Source organism: Xenopus laevis, chromosome 4L (genome assembly GCF_017654675.1).
Source record: "Xenopus laevis strain J_2021 chromosome 4L, Xenopus_laevis_v10.1, whole genome shotgun sequence".
NCBI lineage: Eukaryota > Metazoa > Chordata > Amphibia > Anura > Pipidae > Xenopus > Xenopus laevis.
In genome coordinates, this window is record NC_054377.1 from 51,143,906 (window position 1) to 51,162,741 (window position 18,836).

General features: G+C 38.9%; 1 protein-coding gene across 3 annotated transcripts; it reads left to right on the forward strand.

Moving 5' to 3' along the window:
* The first annotated feature begins 6,154 nt into the window (after nt 1-6,154).
* On the forward strand, nt 6,155-15,400 carry XB5768883.L (uncharacterized XB5768883 L homeolog). Of its 3 annotated transcripts, none has more exon segments than NM_001094349.1 (2): nt 6,155-6,558; nt 13,039-15,394. In NM_001094349.1, a coding segment is annotated over 1 exon segment (1,935 nt). In that variant the 5' UTR covers nt 6,155-6,558; nt 13,039-13,046; the 3' UTR covers nt 14,982-15,394.
* Nucleotides 15,401-18,836: the final 3,436 nt, after the last annotated feature.

Sequence of the window (18,836 nt, forward strand, 5' to 3'; positions counted from 1 at the left end):
CAGATTATCATAAGGGCACTCCAAGTAGTCTCCCAGGCCCCAAAGTTTCTAGCAGGCCAGCATGGAGTTGGGCATTAGGGGGAGGGGCAGTGAGGAGCTGTCCAGAGCAGAAGCAAATGTTAATCTACCATGGGAACATTTAGTTAGCCAGCCACCTACCCTCCCAGTGAATAAACTTGCTTATCTTTTATTATAAGCTGTTACATATTCTATAAAAAACACCATCCCAGGAAAGTTTCTTAAAGAGTTCAGTCCCACCATAATGTCCATTAGTGTGGCTCAACTTCTTGGGAGCATGAAAACAACACAAAGGTATACCTAGGAGATTGAAAAAATGATTGGCGCTGATCTCTGTAGATCTGACATGTGCCAGTTAGTTTTTCAGAGAACAGTTGCTCTAGCAAGGTGAATTTGTTTGGCTTAGCCGAATACATAGATTTATGTGCAAGAAAACATCTCTATATATTCATATAAATCTACTACAGAATGGCTGTATACAGTGTCGGACTGGGACACCAGGGGCCCACCAAAAACCCTTAGACCAGCGGCCCCCCCAAAAACCTTTAGACCAGTGACCCACTCTAAGTATTATTTTCTTCCTCTCCTCACTCAACCTCTATTCTCCTATTCTCTTTTCTTTACATACTATAACCTATTATTCCATCTATTTAACCTCTCTATTCTCATAGAAATAAGAAATGGCCATGAAATAAGCAAAATGTTTAGAAGCAGGAGGGCCCACCGGAAGTTTTCCTGGTATCCCAGTGGGCCAGTCCGACACTGGCTGTATAAGAACTTTCATTTTTGCCAAGTCAGTATTAAACTGAAGTGACAGATTCAACAAGCAAGTGAAATGTAACATCTTTGAAACAGTTACCCATGGAAGAATGAGATAGACTGATTCCAGGCTGAGATGCTGCGTCTCATGCAAGAGACACCAGTTTCTACTCAGAAACTCAATATGCATTTACATGTTATGTTCTAGGACATTTTGCAAGTTCTAAAGCACTTCTGGAAAATATAGTTGTGTGGAATTTTACAATGAGCTAAGGTATGGCAAGGACCTTGCGTTTGACTGCATGCCTACAGGTGCAGGAGAAATTACATGTACTTTCAAAGAGGTTATGTAACATTACCGCAGGTTGTTGGTGCTCTAAATCATAATTGTAGCTTTTGCAATTGCAGGAGAGCCAATGCACACTCTTCTGCTGTCCAGACCCTTTACAGAATTAGGAGTGGTATAGGTTGCTTGACAGAGGGCAGCAGAAACCTTATTAGACAATATGGCCTGGATTACCCACCGGCATCCAAACCTGAAACTACATTAAACATACTGCAACAGAAACCATCAAAATAATGGTGTGTGAATCAAAATTAGTTTTATATTTTGAATCTGAAATTTTACTGGAAAAGGTTAACGTTTGTATGTGTTTAGAGACAGAGATCTGTTCTGCATAGAAGCACAAGGATGGTCTTCCAACAGAGGTCTTGTATCTAATGAATACAGTGATGCCAGAGGAGCTATTAGCTGATGAGGTTTACGAGGAGTGGAAGAGGTAAAAGAACAGAAGCAAATATGGCTTTGTAAAATGAACTTAAGTACCATGCCTAGTTGATGGTATTTGTGGAATTTACATCTGCTTTTTCTTGGCAGAAAGCCATATATGGGCTCACTGAGTTAAAATTTTCTAACATGGCAGTTAGAAAATACAGTGATCCTGGCATTTACCACTTATCTGCTTTCTAATGAACTCAAACCAACTACTTTACTGATATTTGATTTAGGGCACTGAGATGGAGAGTAGTGCAAAAGGTCCTGTTCCCCATGAGATTTTGTGTGTGTTTATATTTCAAGGCCAACTGTTTCTTTTCTTCTGACACACCATATCCACAGCACAGAATTAACTATTTACACCTATATTTGATTATCAATCACATAACTGTAATGTACCCCTTCAATTACATCATTCCTACAATGGCCACAACAAAAAATCTTTCTGTTGCAGTTACACATTTTGAAGACAAATTGCTCATTACAAATATTTTATTCAAGGGCATCACATACAAGCATATGGAGCTTTTATATGCTGTCCATAGGCGCCCCTATTAGTCCTTAGTTTTTAGTTTTTATGTATCACTTCACTACACTACATTGGGAGTAGAATTATAGGTCCCTCTCTGAGGATCTCTTAAGGTATTTCAGGTGTAATGAATACATTCAACAGTTCAGAGGATTAAATTATGAAAATGTGACAAAAGGCCAGACTCCACACCAGCAACAACATGGCCCAGTATAGGCCTATCTGAGATACTCTGCTCCAGCCAAGAGCAGTTTCCAGATTGAATGGAAAGTGACAAGTTTGTGCAGTGAAAGGGGGGCTGGAGGCATGTTGGCAAGAGTGTATCATCTTAAGGCTTTATAGGTCATGACAGTCACCAACAGTGGTCTATCACCAACACATTGAGAGCAGCATCTCCCTGGCAACAAGCATGCTGAATAACCCAATTCAGTGTATGAACCCAAGCTTCCTGTGAAACAGAAGAGATATGCGCTGGCCAAATTAGATAGCAAAGTATGGCTCCCTTGTGATTGGCCAAATCAGACAGCATCAACACAATGACTTTGCCGTTATCTGACATATAAATAGCACTGTATATAAGTGATAGCATGATTTTATTGTGTTGTGTATTTTGGGATTACATTAAATTCGGCGCAGCCGACGTGATGCCTGCGCTTCCTTGCGTTGCATCAGAACAGATGGACATGCACTGAAAATCGCCCGTGTAGTTCTACCCATAAAAACAGGAATAATGTAGAATTCAAGATACAGGTAAAAGATCTATCATGTGGATCCTTCGGTAACTTGGAACACCATACCATAAACGGCTGGTTCACCTTCAAACAACTAGTTGTTTTCAGATAGATCACCAGAAATAATGACTTTTTCCAATGACTTTCTATTTTCTATGTGTGGGGGTTTTTGTAGTATAGAAGTGTAAAGTGTCATTGTTCACCTTATGAAGCAGCTCTGGGAGGGGGGGTCGCCGACCCTGTAAACTGTTCTAAATGGATACATTTAGTTGATACATTTCTAAACTTTGTCCCTGCTGAGCAGAATCTCTGGGTTTCATTACAGGCAGCCGTTAGAATTGATACAATAGTTGCTAATACTCCAGAGATGCTGCTGAGAAATGTATCAACTAAATGTAGCAAAATTGTAACAGTTTAGAGTCTGCGCCTGAATTACTGAGCTGCCAGACTCAAACACCAGAGACACGAACATTCAACTTTATACTTAGATTTTGAAAAAACAGTAAAAAATAAATAAATAATGGAAAGTCATTGAAAAAAGTAATTATTTCTGGGGAACAATCTAAAAACAACTGAACTGAAAAAAGTGTTTGGAAGGTGAACAACCCCTTTAAGCCTGCTAAAAATATTTTGAACATTTGATAAACCCAATAGGATTCTTTTGCTATTAATATGGATTTATGCAGCTAAAGGTGGGCATACACGGGAAGATTTAAGATGCTGATTTGGCCCCTCCAGACAGAGTAGGTAACTCATCTGCCCATGTATGGGGGCATCCGAAATGCCTGGCCGAATATCAGGCAGATATTGATCAGGCATGTTTAAAAATCCTTTTGGGGAAGGACTGCATCAGCGCATTGATGCAGTTCTTGTCCCAATGGTTTGCGTTCCCACCTTAGGGTGGGCATATCTGGAAAGATACGATATTTGCCAATCTTGCAAAACAAGCGGATCTTTCAACATATGTAGCTTTAGTTACAAGGTACTATTTTATTGTTACAGAGAAAAGGCAAATCCTTTTTTTAAAATGAATTATTTGCTTAAAAATGTCAGATGTCCATCCAGCCTTGAAAGTGGGTTTTTGAATAATGAACCCCACGCCTGCTAATGGGAAATAAAGCCAAAGGTTTCTAGGACTTTGAACCCATCCTGCCTAGTCTGCTAATGAACTGATATCAGGCTATCACCCCAAACAAATAGAACAATAGAAAGGTGTCCGTACTGTGTTTGGCCAGACATACGTACACACATATGACTGTATGACGTATATTTATCCATCTATTTCACCCAGCAACCGATTGGCTGGATACCAAAGTCTATTGCCCAGTGTATGGACACCTTATACTAAACTGAGGAAAATTTATGGCCCTGGAATAAAGGGTAATGTCTACAAATTAATCTTAAACCAGGCAGATTTCTTTGGGAGGGAGGGGAGTTTCAGGCACATAAGGCAATTACTCATAAGCATATGTCTCAGCTGATGTTCATTAATCTGTCTGTCTGACCACATAGTATTGATCATTGTTTGTGCCACTTTCTCATTGCAATTCATTTCCTTAGGAAAGTGACCCCTCACCCATCTGACATGGTCTTAATATGTTCAATGAAAAACATGAAAACTACCTCTGGTTTAGGCGAGAGTGGTAGCCAGGCAACAAATGATTCTGCTGGACACCAGTCATTTCAATATGACCAGGCATGAAGATGCATGTTTATAGCCATCTAGTTAAAGGTATGCATGTCCCATAGCTAACCTAAATACAATGCTACTTCCCCATGGCAACCAGGATCTGCCGGTATATCCATCCCGCAATTATAAGTGTGAATGTGCTTGTGTATATACATACATACATACACACTTAACGTATTGTGTTTTTAATTTTACCATCACCCAGGAATGATTGAAGGGAAAAAAACTAAACATGTATTTGGTATAGGCCTAATGCACATACTACTCATATCTGCACAGGAAATAGATGCATTCCTGCAATATGAACCACATATTGATTTATATTGCATTCCAGCACAAGCCTTTATAGTACATGAAATGGGAAAAATTCATAGGACTCACCAGTGACCTTTTCCCTGCCTGGAGCAATCAACAAGATCATCAACAGGGTTGCGGAATGAGCGGTGTTTAATCTAAACCTTTTGGACAGCCTCAAATATAAACAGCCCTTTAAACACTAGAATAAATATTTAAGTTATTGAGATTTGGGCAGACACACACACACATTTGTAAATAAAACCTTTGGAATCCAGATTTTAGTAGTGATTCAGCACATGGCCCAAGGTTATATTAAAGGGAAAGTAGCCACGCATTTATTACCTTTACCTTTTAAGGCAACAGCAGGTCTCCTCCATAGAAATCCTTCAACAAAAAACCTCTTACTCATAAAATATGACCACATTGCTAGATCTTGATATGGGGAGAATCAAATTCAATAGCCTGCAACAGGGATTGGCATTTAGTGGCTTTCGAAATGTTACAGAACTACAAATCCCAGAATCCTCCGACAAACATATATATATATATATATATATATATATATATATATATATATATATATATATATATATACACACATATTAATTCTGATTAGGAATCAGGATATACCCACAGACTCCTCCTCCTAAATAGTGCAGAGAGGTGAAAGGATATGTTACATAAGTATATGAGTACAAAACCAGACATGTTAAACACAGCGGCTGTATTTAGTGCTGTAAATTGATATTTTCTGATGACCACATTGTCTCATGAGAAATGAAGGCTCTCTTGTATGCATAGGGCTGGAAGGCAGGGCTTTGTTCTGTGTCTAATGTGCCCACAATGGCAGAACCCAGTAACGCTCATTGGCAGCCTGGCACAAAATGACTGGTTGAATGATTTATTATATAGGTGGATTTGGCTTTAGAATCTTGGATATCAAAATACAACCACCATTTCTACATGCAGTGATCACATTAGTGTTTAGGACTCCCAGTATGAAAGCAGCAGCTCTGTAGCTCTGAAATCACTTCTGCCTGCCCAGTGCAGTTTGTTTTATATGGTGCTGCTTGCTCAGGATACTAATGACATTATTTAAATCTGGAACTGGACCCTTATTTAATATAAGGGTGATATGGGATTATACAGCACATACTGCACCAACCAATTGTGCCCCTTTTTGTTCTAGGAATATAACACTTGCAGTGAAATTAATACATGGCTTATTAACTGCACAGGGCTTTACATTTGTGTTAACTCTTACATGACCAGCAGTGAGCGCCTGATGTGGGGCAGATAATGAACTACACCTTTGCAGTTTAGCATTGTTAATCTGGATGACCCGAAGAGGAGTGGGGATGCCAGGGAAAAATAATCATTAACAGAAAGAGATAAGGAATTGGACTCAATGCAGATATATAAAGCAGAACATATTATTGTTAGAAAAAGACACCATTTATTCCCTGGGGCTGGCAGTGGGGGGAGCAGTTGGCTCTTTAAATGAAGTAGTCACCCAGAGGAGGCTAGCCTGCGCTTCTGAGGGCTTCAATACAGCAGATGCAGAGAGGGGAGTGTATGTAAAAGGGCGAGAAGGAGAAGGAGAAGGAGGAGGGGGAAGGGGAGCACCAGATTGTACCTCTGAGAGGGGAGCATCTGTCACTCTCCATCTTGCTCTCAGTTCTAGCCCAGCCCTGCTGAGGAGTGGAGTTCTCCCACCCCTGCTTCTGCCGCATCCCTCACTTCAAAACCCAAGTAGAAGGTAGGTACTGCTCGGAGAGCTCAGGCTGGCCAGGAGGAGCCGGCGGCCTTAGAGCAGCTGCATGTGCGCTATTGGGCGAGGGGAGCAGAACAGAGCCCGCAGCTGCTTCCTTTGTTCTGACTCCACTGCAGTCTCTGCTACAAACCACAGCCCGGGCTCATTGTGCCGGCTTTCTACCTGCACTTTGCATTTCTTTATACACTCTCTGGGGGGAGGTTGTTACACTTCTGCTATTCTTTGTGAGGTTTTATTTTCCTACATTCCATTCATTTCAGCGTTTTACCATTTTTTGTTTTAGAGATACGTTTGCGCAACCTGCTTCCCCCCAGGCTGTACAAATACGGCTTTCAATTGTAGTTCAGCAGCTGGAGGGCAACATGTTGTACATCCCTGCCGTAAAGCATTTCAACCGTCCACTATTTCCCCCCTTTAAAAGCCTCCACCCCAGTGTCGCTTTATCTATGGTATGGGAAATTTCCCCTTTAATCCACGCTGTTCATCCCATGTGTGCCCCCTCCTCGTTAAATGAGTTTAGGGGGGATGGGTGCTCCACAGCTGGGACTTAATGGAGGGCTGAATCATGCAGTTGCAGTTCTTTTGAGTGATCCTTGCGCCCTTTTATGGGTAGATTGTTGGTAAGAGGAGAAGCACATGCATGGCTGATAACATAATTCCCTCCTCCTGCAGCATGTATATTTATAGTCATTAGAATTAAACCACTGCATCTGCTGGATACTCTGCTGCTTTCAAGTAATTGTAACCCTTTTATTGCCTGAGGAACTAAATTGCCAGTCACTGGGGTCTGCACCAACCCTGCCCCCCACTGTGCAAGGGATGCTGAGGAACATTAATCCATTCCTATTGTTTCACATTAACCCCATGTGTAGATGGAATGCCTCTAGCACTTTGGAGACCTATCTACTGCCCCCATCTGGCACATAAATCCACCGTCAAAACTCTTTTATGTGGGGGTTTAAATGAACTCAAGCCAAGAAGGGCATTACTTGAGAGCTGAATATTGATGTTTAGTATTTAGTTACTTCTTTATGTCTAGACATTATATGTGGCTGCTGTTTTGTGAAAGGATAAATGCATACCTAGAAATCTTCAACAGGACACGCACTTGCATATACAGGTATGGGATCCCTTATCCGGAAACCCGTTATCAGAATTACGGAAAGGTTGTCTCCCATAGACTCCATTGTAATCCAATAATCCAAATTTTTTAAAATGATTCCTTTTTTTCTGTGTAGTAATAAAACAGTAGCTTGTGCTTGATCCAAACTAAGATATAATTAATCCTAATTGGAAGCAAAACCAGCCTATTGGGGTTATTTAATGTTTATATGATTTTCTAGTAGTCTTAAGGTGTGAAGATCCAAATTACGGAAAGACCCAGGTCCCGAGCATTCTGGATAATAGGTGTCATACCTGTATACAAATACACATTTGCAAATATATTTTTTCAGTTGCCTCATTTCCTTTCTTTATAAAATTTAAAATGTTAAATGTATTTATATAGACCATGTTCACTGTAAAGGTTGTGCTCTTTTTATTTGGGCCAATGCAACAGAAGACATGTAGCAGACAGGTTTGGTCCCCATAGTGCAGGTTTGTGTTTCCGCCACAGCACTTGATAAATGGTCACATTAAAATCTACCTGCCAAAAGCCTAATCAGCTCTTCATATTATGCAAACAGAGCAGGTTTTAGCCAATGCAGCATGCATCTGCTTTAATTGCCATCTTATTCAGCACATGGATTTAATGTCTAGCGTTAAAGGACCAGTAACGCCAAGTGTAATTTTTTTTGACATTTTAAATGTGTATCTGTCCAAGCAGCACAAACCAATAAATTATTTTTGTTAACAAATGTCCTATTTTATGAGAGGCATTCCTCCAGTAAGAAACTATGAATGCTCCCTTCCATGGATATTAAACCACATATCTGTATAAACTATTTAGCCTCTGAAGCAAAAATGCCATTTGGCACTTTGCTTACCCATCATGGGTTTGGCGCCAGCCTGCCAGCGCACATGTGGAACAGCTTTTAGCATTTCTGTTCCTGGAGTCATCGGATAGGCAGGCTGAGAAAGCTCTAGGGTGCCACTGGCCTTAGGCAAGTGTCACATGGGGCCAATTGTCAGTACTTTGCTGTCTGCATAATTTACAGCTTGGTGGGCAGGCAACAAAATGTTTGCAACCCCTTTTGACATAAGTGGACTACACCAGCAGGGTCTATTTAGATTATTGCAAGCATTTTTCTGGCCATCTGCTAAACTGTAAATTGCCCCATGTGCCATTTGGTCTAAAATCCTTTTACTGGAGCTTTTAAAGACCTGCTTTAAAGGGTCCCTAGATGCTGTTGGATAACTCCCAGCATTTCTTAACACATAATGAATAGTTAATGCAGGCTGGAAGCTGTAGTACAGCAACACTGAGGGCCAGTGTTAAATAAACATTAGGTGGCCATCGTAGCCAGCACAGACTTCCCCACAGGGATAATGTGTTAGGTGCAACATGACCATTAATGGGAGTGTTCCAATGGGGGTGCTGTGCCAAAAAAGGTGAGTTGTGAAACTCGCCTCAGGCGGCAGCATCCCTCTGGTTACTAGGAGCAGCAAAAATGCCACTCCCAGTAACTTTAAAAGGGTTCACATTTTGAGAACTTTTAGTATGATGTGGAGCAGTGATCTCCAACCAGTAGCTCATGAGCAATATGTTGCTCTCAGTGGCCTCAAAGCAGGTGCTTATTTTAAAATTCCAGGCTTGGAGGCAAGTTTTGGTTGTATAAAAACCAGGTGTACTGTCAAACAGAGCCTCAATGTAGGTACAATCCACATAGAGGCTACCAAATGGCCAATCGCAGCACTTATTTGGAAACCCAAAAACATTTTTCATGCATGTGTTGCTCCCCAACTCCTTTTACTTCTGAATATTGCTCACCGGTTCAAAAGGTTGGGATCCCCGATGTAGAGAGTGATATTCTAAGACAATTTGCAATTGTTTTTTATTATTTAAAGTTTTTGAGTAATTTTAGCATTTTATTCAGCAGCTCTTCAATTTGCTTTTCAAGCAGTCTGGTAGCTAGGGTCTGATTTACCCTAGCAACCATGCATTGATTTGAATAAGAGACTGGAATATGAATAGGAAGGGCATTAATAGAAAGACGAGTAATATAAATTAGCAATAACAATACATTTGTAGCCTTACAGAACATTTGCTTTTTAGAAGGGGTCAGCGACGCCCATTTGAAAGCTGAAAGGGTCAGAAGAAAAAGACAAACTTTAAAACAAAAAATACATAATGGAAAACCAATTAAAAATTTGCTTAGAGCTGGCTATACTAAAATTTCCCTTAAAGGTGAACTGAGTGATTCTCTGGTTTTCAAATGTGAAATTACCAGACAATTCCCCTAGCAACCATGCACTGATTTGAATAGAAGAGACTGGAATACAAATAGGAGAGGACCTGAATAGAAAGATGAGTAATAAAAAGTAGCAATAACAATACATTTGTAGTCTTGCAGAGTATTTGCTTTTTAGATGGGGTCAGAGACGCCCAATTAAAAGCTGGAAAGTCAGAAGAAAAAGGCAAGTTACTATAAAAAATAAATAATGAAGACCAATTGAAACATTGATTAGAATTGGCCATTCTGTATCATACTAAAAGTTACCTTAAAGGTGAACCAACCCTTTAACGTTCACCCATTGATAAATACGCTTCTAAAAATCCCATAGGAATAAATAGAAAGTGGGTGAATTTTTTTCTGGTGAACGCTAATCTCACATTTTGATGAATATGCTGCTAAATCTCAGAGCAAAAGAACATAACAATTGTTTTCTCACAGTTGATGTAATTGTTTTAAATTTTTCTCAGATTTGAATATACAATTTCTGATTTAGTGCAGAATTTGGGCAAATACTTTGGAAGATTTAGTTTCCACTGGGAGTGATGGGCATGTCACGTTCTTGATCAGACCATAATCAAATATACTAAGCTGACAGTAGGTATCTTTTGCTTATTACAGCTATACAATCGGGGCCATCTGCCCATTCTTTAAACCTTCTGTTTAGATTTTATGTGCAGGTTTTTTGCATTGTATGCCAAAAATTCTGCCCCTCATTGCACACTGGGGCACTTCCTGTTGAGTGGAATTAAGTCGTTCTCTGATTGGAACTTCCTGTCTATTTCTCTAGTCAGTGCAGCAGCTCTGCAAGGCAAGCAAGATGGGCACAGGACAAAATACAAGGAATCGTGATCTGCAATACTCAAAAGCAAAAAGAATTGCTTGTTGCCTTTAATTTTACAAGCATGCAGGTCACCTGTGCCCATCTTTCAAGTGGGGTCATTGACCCTTGCAGGTATAACACTTTGTTCCCTGAGTCTCAATTGTAGTTTAACTTTTTATTTAATTTTACCTGGTTGCTAGGTTGAATAAAACTGCTCTCTCAGGGTGAAAGGCCCCTGGTGCTCAGATTCCCTGGAAAGCGCTTATATAGAACAAGGTAAGGGAGGGGTTGAATGACTCTGTCATACTAAAGGGGTTGGGGAATAGTCCCTTTGATAGGCATATTATCATGATTCCTCAGATTGAAAAAGTCATGACTGTGGCCTGCTCTAAATTAAATAATTTTGGCAGTTAATAAGCCCAACTGAATGAGCACATGTAAAAGGAGGTACAGGATCCATTATCCAGAAAGTTCTGCATTACGGAAAGGCCATCTCCCTTAGACTCCCAATTTATCAAAATAATCCAAATTTGTAAAAATGATTTCCTTTTTCTCTGTAATAATAAAACAGTAGCTTGTACTTGATCCCAACTAAGATATAATTAATCCTTTTTGGAAGCAAAACCAGCCTATTGGGTTTATTTAGTGTCTAAATGATATTCAAATAGACATAAGGTATGAAGATCTAAATTATAGAAAGATCCATTATTCGGAAAACCCCAGGTCCCGAACAGTCTGGATAACTAGTCCCATATATCTTTTTACACGTATATGTGTCTTGTCCTTTGTTGTATTGTATTGTATTATTGTATATATATATATTGTATTATATATATATAAATTTTTTATTTATTTATTTTTTTTTTTTTGCACCCAGCTTTTTCCTTCTTGGCAAGCACTAAGTAAAGCTGTATCTACATTTTATTTCTGTTTGAAAGTAGATGTACATGATCACTTTATGGGATGCTTATGAAAGAATGCAGAGGGGAGGACATACATTTTTGTCAGCCTTTCAAAAGGAATTTTATGTCAATGACCCCAAAAAAAAGGATATGTTATTCCTACATATCACATAATGTTTATAGGATACCGCACACTAAACTTTCGCTATCTCTGGCTCTGTGGAAGAAAAATGTTCCAACTTATGTCTGTTATTTTCTAATACTTGCGTGGGGGGGGGATATGTTTCTTTAACTATGTATGGTTTACTGTTTACCCTTCTCAACTGTTTAGAACTGTCAGTGAATGCTGGAAATTGTAGACCAACAACAACTGAGGCCACAATAGTTTGTAGATGCTAGGCTTTCATGCACACTAACTCATAGGGATTTATTTTTCTACAATTCTAAAGCTTCAGTTAAATGGTCAAGTACCCAAAGGCTCTGCTAAACACTTTTTTAAACCCCAATCAAATGTTTTAATGAGTTATCTTTGGAATTAAACATCTACTGTTAATTTTTTGGTAATAAACAAATTGCCTCTTCAAACCAAATCTGAAAACAAATCAACTGGTAGGTTATATACTCTGATCCCTAATGGGCCAGACTGTGTTTTTTTGCTAACATCTGTCTCTTTAGGAACAAATACAAGCTACAGACAATTATTTTGAAATATGACACTTGGGGAAAAATGAGTAACTTTTTGGGGTTTTTTTTGTATTTCTGTGTGTAAATTGTTGCCAATTCTTGGTTAGCTGTTTCAAATGTGAATGTAATCGGGTCCATATTTCAAACTGCAAGTGTTCGTTTCAGAGAGCTCCATAACAGTATGCTATGTGAAAATATGCCATATTCAGCCTTACCTTCTGCTTTGTCTGAACTACACTGTATGTTTTAGGGTAAAATTCATTACTAGAACAGAACATTTATTTTTTGCATAGTTGCATATACATAAACAAGAGCTGCCATAATGATTTCTACATGTAAATAATTGCAGTTTAATTGTAACCAACATATGGTGGTGGTCTTATGTCTCTAAGGTATGTGTTTGTCAGGTTAAGCATCATGGAAGCCCCACTACCCCCACATTCTGTGCCTGAACTGTTCAGTCATATGGTAAAAATAAGATAAATTACTGCTAAATGGTTTATTATCCCATGAGATTGCAATATGATTATTTTTGGCAGTGAGCATTTGAGCAATAATGCCCTTATTTGTAGCCAATAGTAACTATTACGTTTTGCTGCTGTTAATGTTTCTATCACAGAAGTCATAGAATATGTTGTAACATACCGTTTCTCTTTTCATGCAGAATTAAAAATGGGAGCAAAATTTAGTAAAAAGAAAAAGTCATATTGTCTTGGTGCCGGTAAAGATGGAGAGTCAACTGAAACAACTGAAGTGGAACAAAAAGGAACAGAGACTCAGAATGGGCAAAAAGATGCAGTTGCTCCTAAGGAAGAAACGCCTCAACCCGATAAACCTGTGGGCAACGGTACCAGTGAGGAACAAAAACCTCAGGTTGAGAAGCAATCAGATCCTGAAACAAAACAAGATGAACCCACCAAAGATGAGCAAAATGCAATCTCAATGCCAGAAAACAATCTAGAATCAAATAAAGCTGAAGCTGAGGAAACACCACAAGAAAAAACAGAAAGTAATTGCTCAAGTGCTGTTCAGGAACATTCAAGTGAAGTGGCAAAAGATGACCGTAGCAATTTAACACAAAAAGCACCACCATCTCATGAGCCAGAGAAAACCGAAGAGGAGCAACTGAACAAGAATTTGGATTCGTCCAGTGATCCTCCATGTGATGCTGTAGCAGAGCCAGAAGTGAAACAAAGCAGTGTTGAAAAACACCAGGTGATTGTGCAGCCAGTTGACCACTTACAAGAAGCTACAGTGAAGGAGGCAGCTGAGGAACATCCTCCTGCATCACAACTAACTGCTGAAAAAGAAAACCAATTGGTCACTGACATTGATCCCATTCCTGAGAATACTGTACCCTTGCCTGAAGAGGTTCCTGAAGTAGTTGTCACTATAGCAGACAACAATGAAAAAGTTACTACACCTGTAATTATGACAGAGTCTTCACCAATGCAGATGCAGACTCCAAATGTGGCAGAGATTAGCAAATTAGAGGAAGAGTCAAAGCAGTCTTTAGAAGGCCAGAGTCCATTACCTGAGCATGAAATTCCAGAGCCTGTGCAGACCCCTCAACCAATTGCACAGACAGAAAAGCCTGACGAGTTGCCTGTGTTGGCTACTCCTGAACCAGTAGCTGAGCAGTTGGTTCCTTTGGTAGACCCAGTAAGTGAAGAAATAGAGTCTCTAGAGCATCCACAGGCACATATGCCTTTAACCACAGAACCAGCAACTGAGAAAGAATTGGTGGACCTTGAAGCCACCCCACAGGAGTTAAAATCTGTGGCAGAACCAGAAAATCCCGATCATGTAGCTGAGCCAGTGACATCCGAAGGACTTCAGCAGTCTCAAACAGAGACTGGCAAAGTGTGTGAGAATGAAACAAAGCAAAGTGTCCAAGAGGATGAGCAACCACAACCAAAAACATCTGAAGTGCCTGAGCAACCTGCTCATGATGAGGTAAATACTGCAAACCAGGAATCTTCAACTTTTGGCAATAAGGAATCTGAAGTCTTGTGTTCCCAATCATCTGATGTTTCATCTAATGATAAGCCAGAGTTGATCTCACCAAAGCAAGAAATTTGCACAGAGATTCCAAGCGAAGTATCACCTCTGCAAACTTTACAGGACAGTGCAGCAGAGCTCCCAGTCCCTTTGGAACCTAATGCTCATGGTATGAAGTTGGAAGATCAGAGCTCTGACAAACATTCAGTAGAGCAGGAGAAATGTGTGGAGGAAGAGAACAAGGCAGAAGTAGATGTGGTTCAGGAAACCTTAAATCAAGAACCAATAGATGGCAACCATACTGCCTCAAGTCCAACAGCTGTACAAGATACCATTTCAGATCCCTCAACTGCAGATGTTAGTGGTTCAGCTCCCCTGCCCATCATAGAAGATAAAATAGAGAGCCATGCAACACTAGCCGAAGAATCTGTAGATGAAAAAATTCCCTCTGATGTTCAGATAGTAGATAAACATGTGACCCTTAATGGCCTGCCAAGCAAAGAGGAAATTAAGGTGAAAGAAAATCTAGAAAATGGTTCTAACCATGCAATTAGTGAGCTAAATGGGCAGAACGAAAAACATGAAATTGAAGTGTGTAATGAGTAAGCATGTTTGGGTTTTTAGTTTTTCCCCTTTTATCAAAGGTGGAAGGAACCAAAATGTCCCTGTTTTGATGCACTGTATTAATTCTCCGTGACCAAATGCCTCATGCAAATGGGTATGCGAGGCAAAAGAGCTGACGCTCATGCAGGTTCTTCTGCAATCACATTGTCCTTGCCAGTTCAATGCTGTGTCATTTCCAGAATAAAAGTCCTATTTATATTAACATTTTCTAACTTTTCACTGAACAGAACAATTCTTAATTTGTTTTCCGAAATGTCTCCTGTTTTAAAGAAGCATCAAGAACGTGTACCATCAACATCGGCAAGGTGCAGTGTGCATAAAGCCCCAATGTTCCGATTCAATTGTCTTTAAAGCATGAAACTACACAATGTTTTTCCAGAAATAAAAAAAGATCATATTTACCCTCTTTTGGTTTGGTTGTTTTTTGTTTGTTTTTTATCCATATTCAATGTTGAGCAGTAAACTGGAGTTGCATGATGTCTGTATAAGGAGTGTTGTTGGGCTGACTGGTGTGCTCCAGAAGTATATTAGATTATACAGGTTAAAATATAATTAAGACTTTTTCTAATTTGCTTATTAAACTTTTAAGGGGGTAGTGGTGCAGTAACACTTAGGGGCTTTTTTATTATGCTATAATTTGCTGCCTTATTTTACACTGATTCAGACCTTTGTAAGTAAGCTGCGTTGAAAGTTGCTCAAAAGAGTAAAAACGCTGTTACCCTTTTGTTTTTTTTTTTTTGTTTTTTTTTACAGAGTGATGTGTGGCGAATTATTCCATTGACTCCACATAATAAATCTGCCCCTTAAAAGGGTTGTTCACCTACCAACACTTTTTTTCAGTTCAATTGGTTTCAGATAGATCACCAGAATTAGACTTTTTCCAATTACTTTCTATTTTCTATGTGTGTGTTTTTCTAATATTAAAGTGTAATTTCTCACCTTTTTAAAGCGGCTCTGGGAGGGGGGGTCGCCGACCCTGTAAACTGTTCTAAATTGATACATTTCTTATCTTTGTCCCTGCTGAGCAGAATCCCTGAGTTTCACTAAAGGCAGCTGTTAGAACTGATACAATAGTTGCTAATACTCCAGGGATGCTGCTGAAAATGTATCAACTAAAAGTTGCAAAATTGCAACAGTTCAGAATCTGCACCTGAATTACTGAGCTGCGTGACTGAAACACCAGAGACAGGAAAATTCTAATTTAAACTGCGATTTTGGAAAAACTAAAATTTTGGAAAAACTAAAAAAAATATAAAGTAATTTGAAAGTGTTATTTTTTTCTGGGGAACAATCTGAAAACAACTGAACTGAAGACTTGGAAGGCGAACAACTCCTTTTAAAGTAAACACTTTTCATTGATTTAGAAGTGACAAGTACTGGAGGTATGTGTGCTACTGTATTAGTAAGCTGCCTCCACACCAAATGCAGACAGGAAGTGAAAGGTGCGCTGTGCTTCTCACTGTGGCTGTTTGGTGACACCGCAGCACAGCAGCAAATGCTTTCCCATACTGATTGCTTTGTCATTCTTGATTTTAAAGAGACCAGCAATCTTTTAAATCTAGGGCAAGTATTAAAAGTACATGTTTTAAAGGGTTTCCCACCCCAATATTAGATATATTTCAAGGATATAGCATCTTTGGAAGTGTAAGACATGTTGTAAATGAAATTAGAGTACACTATATGTAGGTGTAGGGTAAATTATTGAATCAAAATAAATAATTATATACATCAATTTAATCATCACATGCTAAAGACACATTTAAGGCACACACATGGAACAAACTGTCCAAAAAGCATTTAAGTGATATGTGAACAATAGTAACCAAAGGAATAGCAAATTGGTGTCCCATGCCTTTCCTAGTGCTGATGTTTGGGAACGAAAACATCAGTCAGACAACTTAATTGGGAAAACCATATAGCAATAACTGGAACCTCCACCTGAAAAGCTCTGAATAACAGTCATATCTAGGGCCCCAAAATTCTCATTGTTTCTCAATGTGTCTCAGTGCTAGAATAAAGTCCCGCAATGAATAATATATTAATTTCTATGCAATCATATATAGACAAGTTGGGGTGCTATGTGCCCTGTTGCTTTGGTGCAGTCCTGGTTGCATCCCGCAACTCCTAGAACATTCAGATGTAATTACACAATCCAATTAGTCTTACAGATGTAGATCTTGCAACTGTGATACATAGGGTACTGTTTAATAATAGGGTACTGTATAATATTTTGCACTTATGGGCCATGTTGAGCCTCTTATTGTTGAGGTGCTACAAGGCCTTTGTGAAGTGGTTACTTCTGACAGGACAAATGGCAAATGTGAACCCCACAAAATATGCTGGAATTTCAATAAATAATGAAAGCTGAACGTAGTGCATAGAATAAACCGTTGTATTCTGATGAGACTGTCTCTTTAGTACAGTATCATTCTAAACTGGTGCATTCAAATATTATTCAGAGGCAGCGTGTCAGCACCCAGACTAAACTAAAAAAATACTGTGTCCGAGACATCTCAACACTGGTTTAAAAAGTATATACGTTTATTTTCAAAATGTATAGAATATCATAAAGGATACAGATGTGTAAGTAGTACAGACTAAGTAGCTCCAAATTACATTAAAGACATTCTTCAACAAGACCTACTTTATATATAATATTCTAACAGCGTGTATTTGTCTCTTTCCCAGAAACTGTAGCAGTAATTTATTGGCTATGAATAGCTATGGATCACTCACTAATTCACCAATCAAGTGCTTTTGGGGGTTAAAATTCTAGGTGGGTGTTTAAAGGCATGTGAAATATAAAATGAACTGCTGCAAAAATTAAAATAAAGCTGTTTCGTTACCCTTTCTAGCGCTAAAGGAACATTTGGATATCTTAAGCTGTGTAAACTAGACTTTTCTATAAATTTACTGCATATGCTTCTGTTGCATAAATTCCATGGCAGAATCCCAACTTTGAGCATTATGTGCTTTCCCTAGAGAAGGTTGGAGACTTCTAGCATTCACAATTACAGTGTACAGTGTTCCAAAAATATTCAGACCAGATAAATTCTTTTACTTAAAAGCATTTTCTTGTGGTATTTCCCTGTATGTCCGCCATGCTTTTTTCCCTTCCCTGTTTTAACACGATGATCATTTCCTGTTAAAAAAAAAAAAAGCTGAATCACAGTAGTGTGTAATCCAGAGATATGTATGAACTATACCTACAGTGAAGGCTGGTGGTGGTAATATCAAGCCGTGGGGCTGCTTTTTATCAGCCAGTGGTTGGAGACTTGTTAAAAGAATAATGGTATAATACAACAGAAAAGCACTGCAAGTAAATATATTATAGTCTGCTAAGAAATATAATCTTGGATGACTGTGCTCCTAAACACAAGATCAAAGTAACAACTAAGAGGCAAAATAAGTTTACAAGGGCTCAAAGTCCTGATCTCAGTCATTCATAATATGTGGCATTATTTGAAGATTGAGGTGCAGGTAACTAACCTGAAAAGATGGATCCAATCTGCCTGGCAATACTGTGAAAAGCTTCTACACTAGTACCCTGAAAAGGCTAAAGGCTATTATTTCTACAAAAGTGGCTTTACAATGTATTGAAGTGTGGGAACTGAATATTTATGCAAACGACATATATCAGAGTACTTATCTCTCGAGATTTTTTCTACAATAAACGTGTCACATTAAAAATTTCATTGATGGATATGTTCATTTAGTAAAATGAGAGAATTGGTCAAGGGACTGAATCCTTTAGCAAAGCTACATTACAAAAAAAAATATTAGTCCATTCACCAGTGTGTAGGGTGCATTGGTGGGGGGCAACTACATTAATTAAAG

Coding starts and splice junctions, on each gene's coding strand:
- XB5768883.L (XM_018241489.2), top strand. CDS start 13,047: ATGGGAGCAAAATTTAGTAAAAAGAAAAAGTCATATTGTCTTGGTGCC.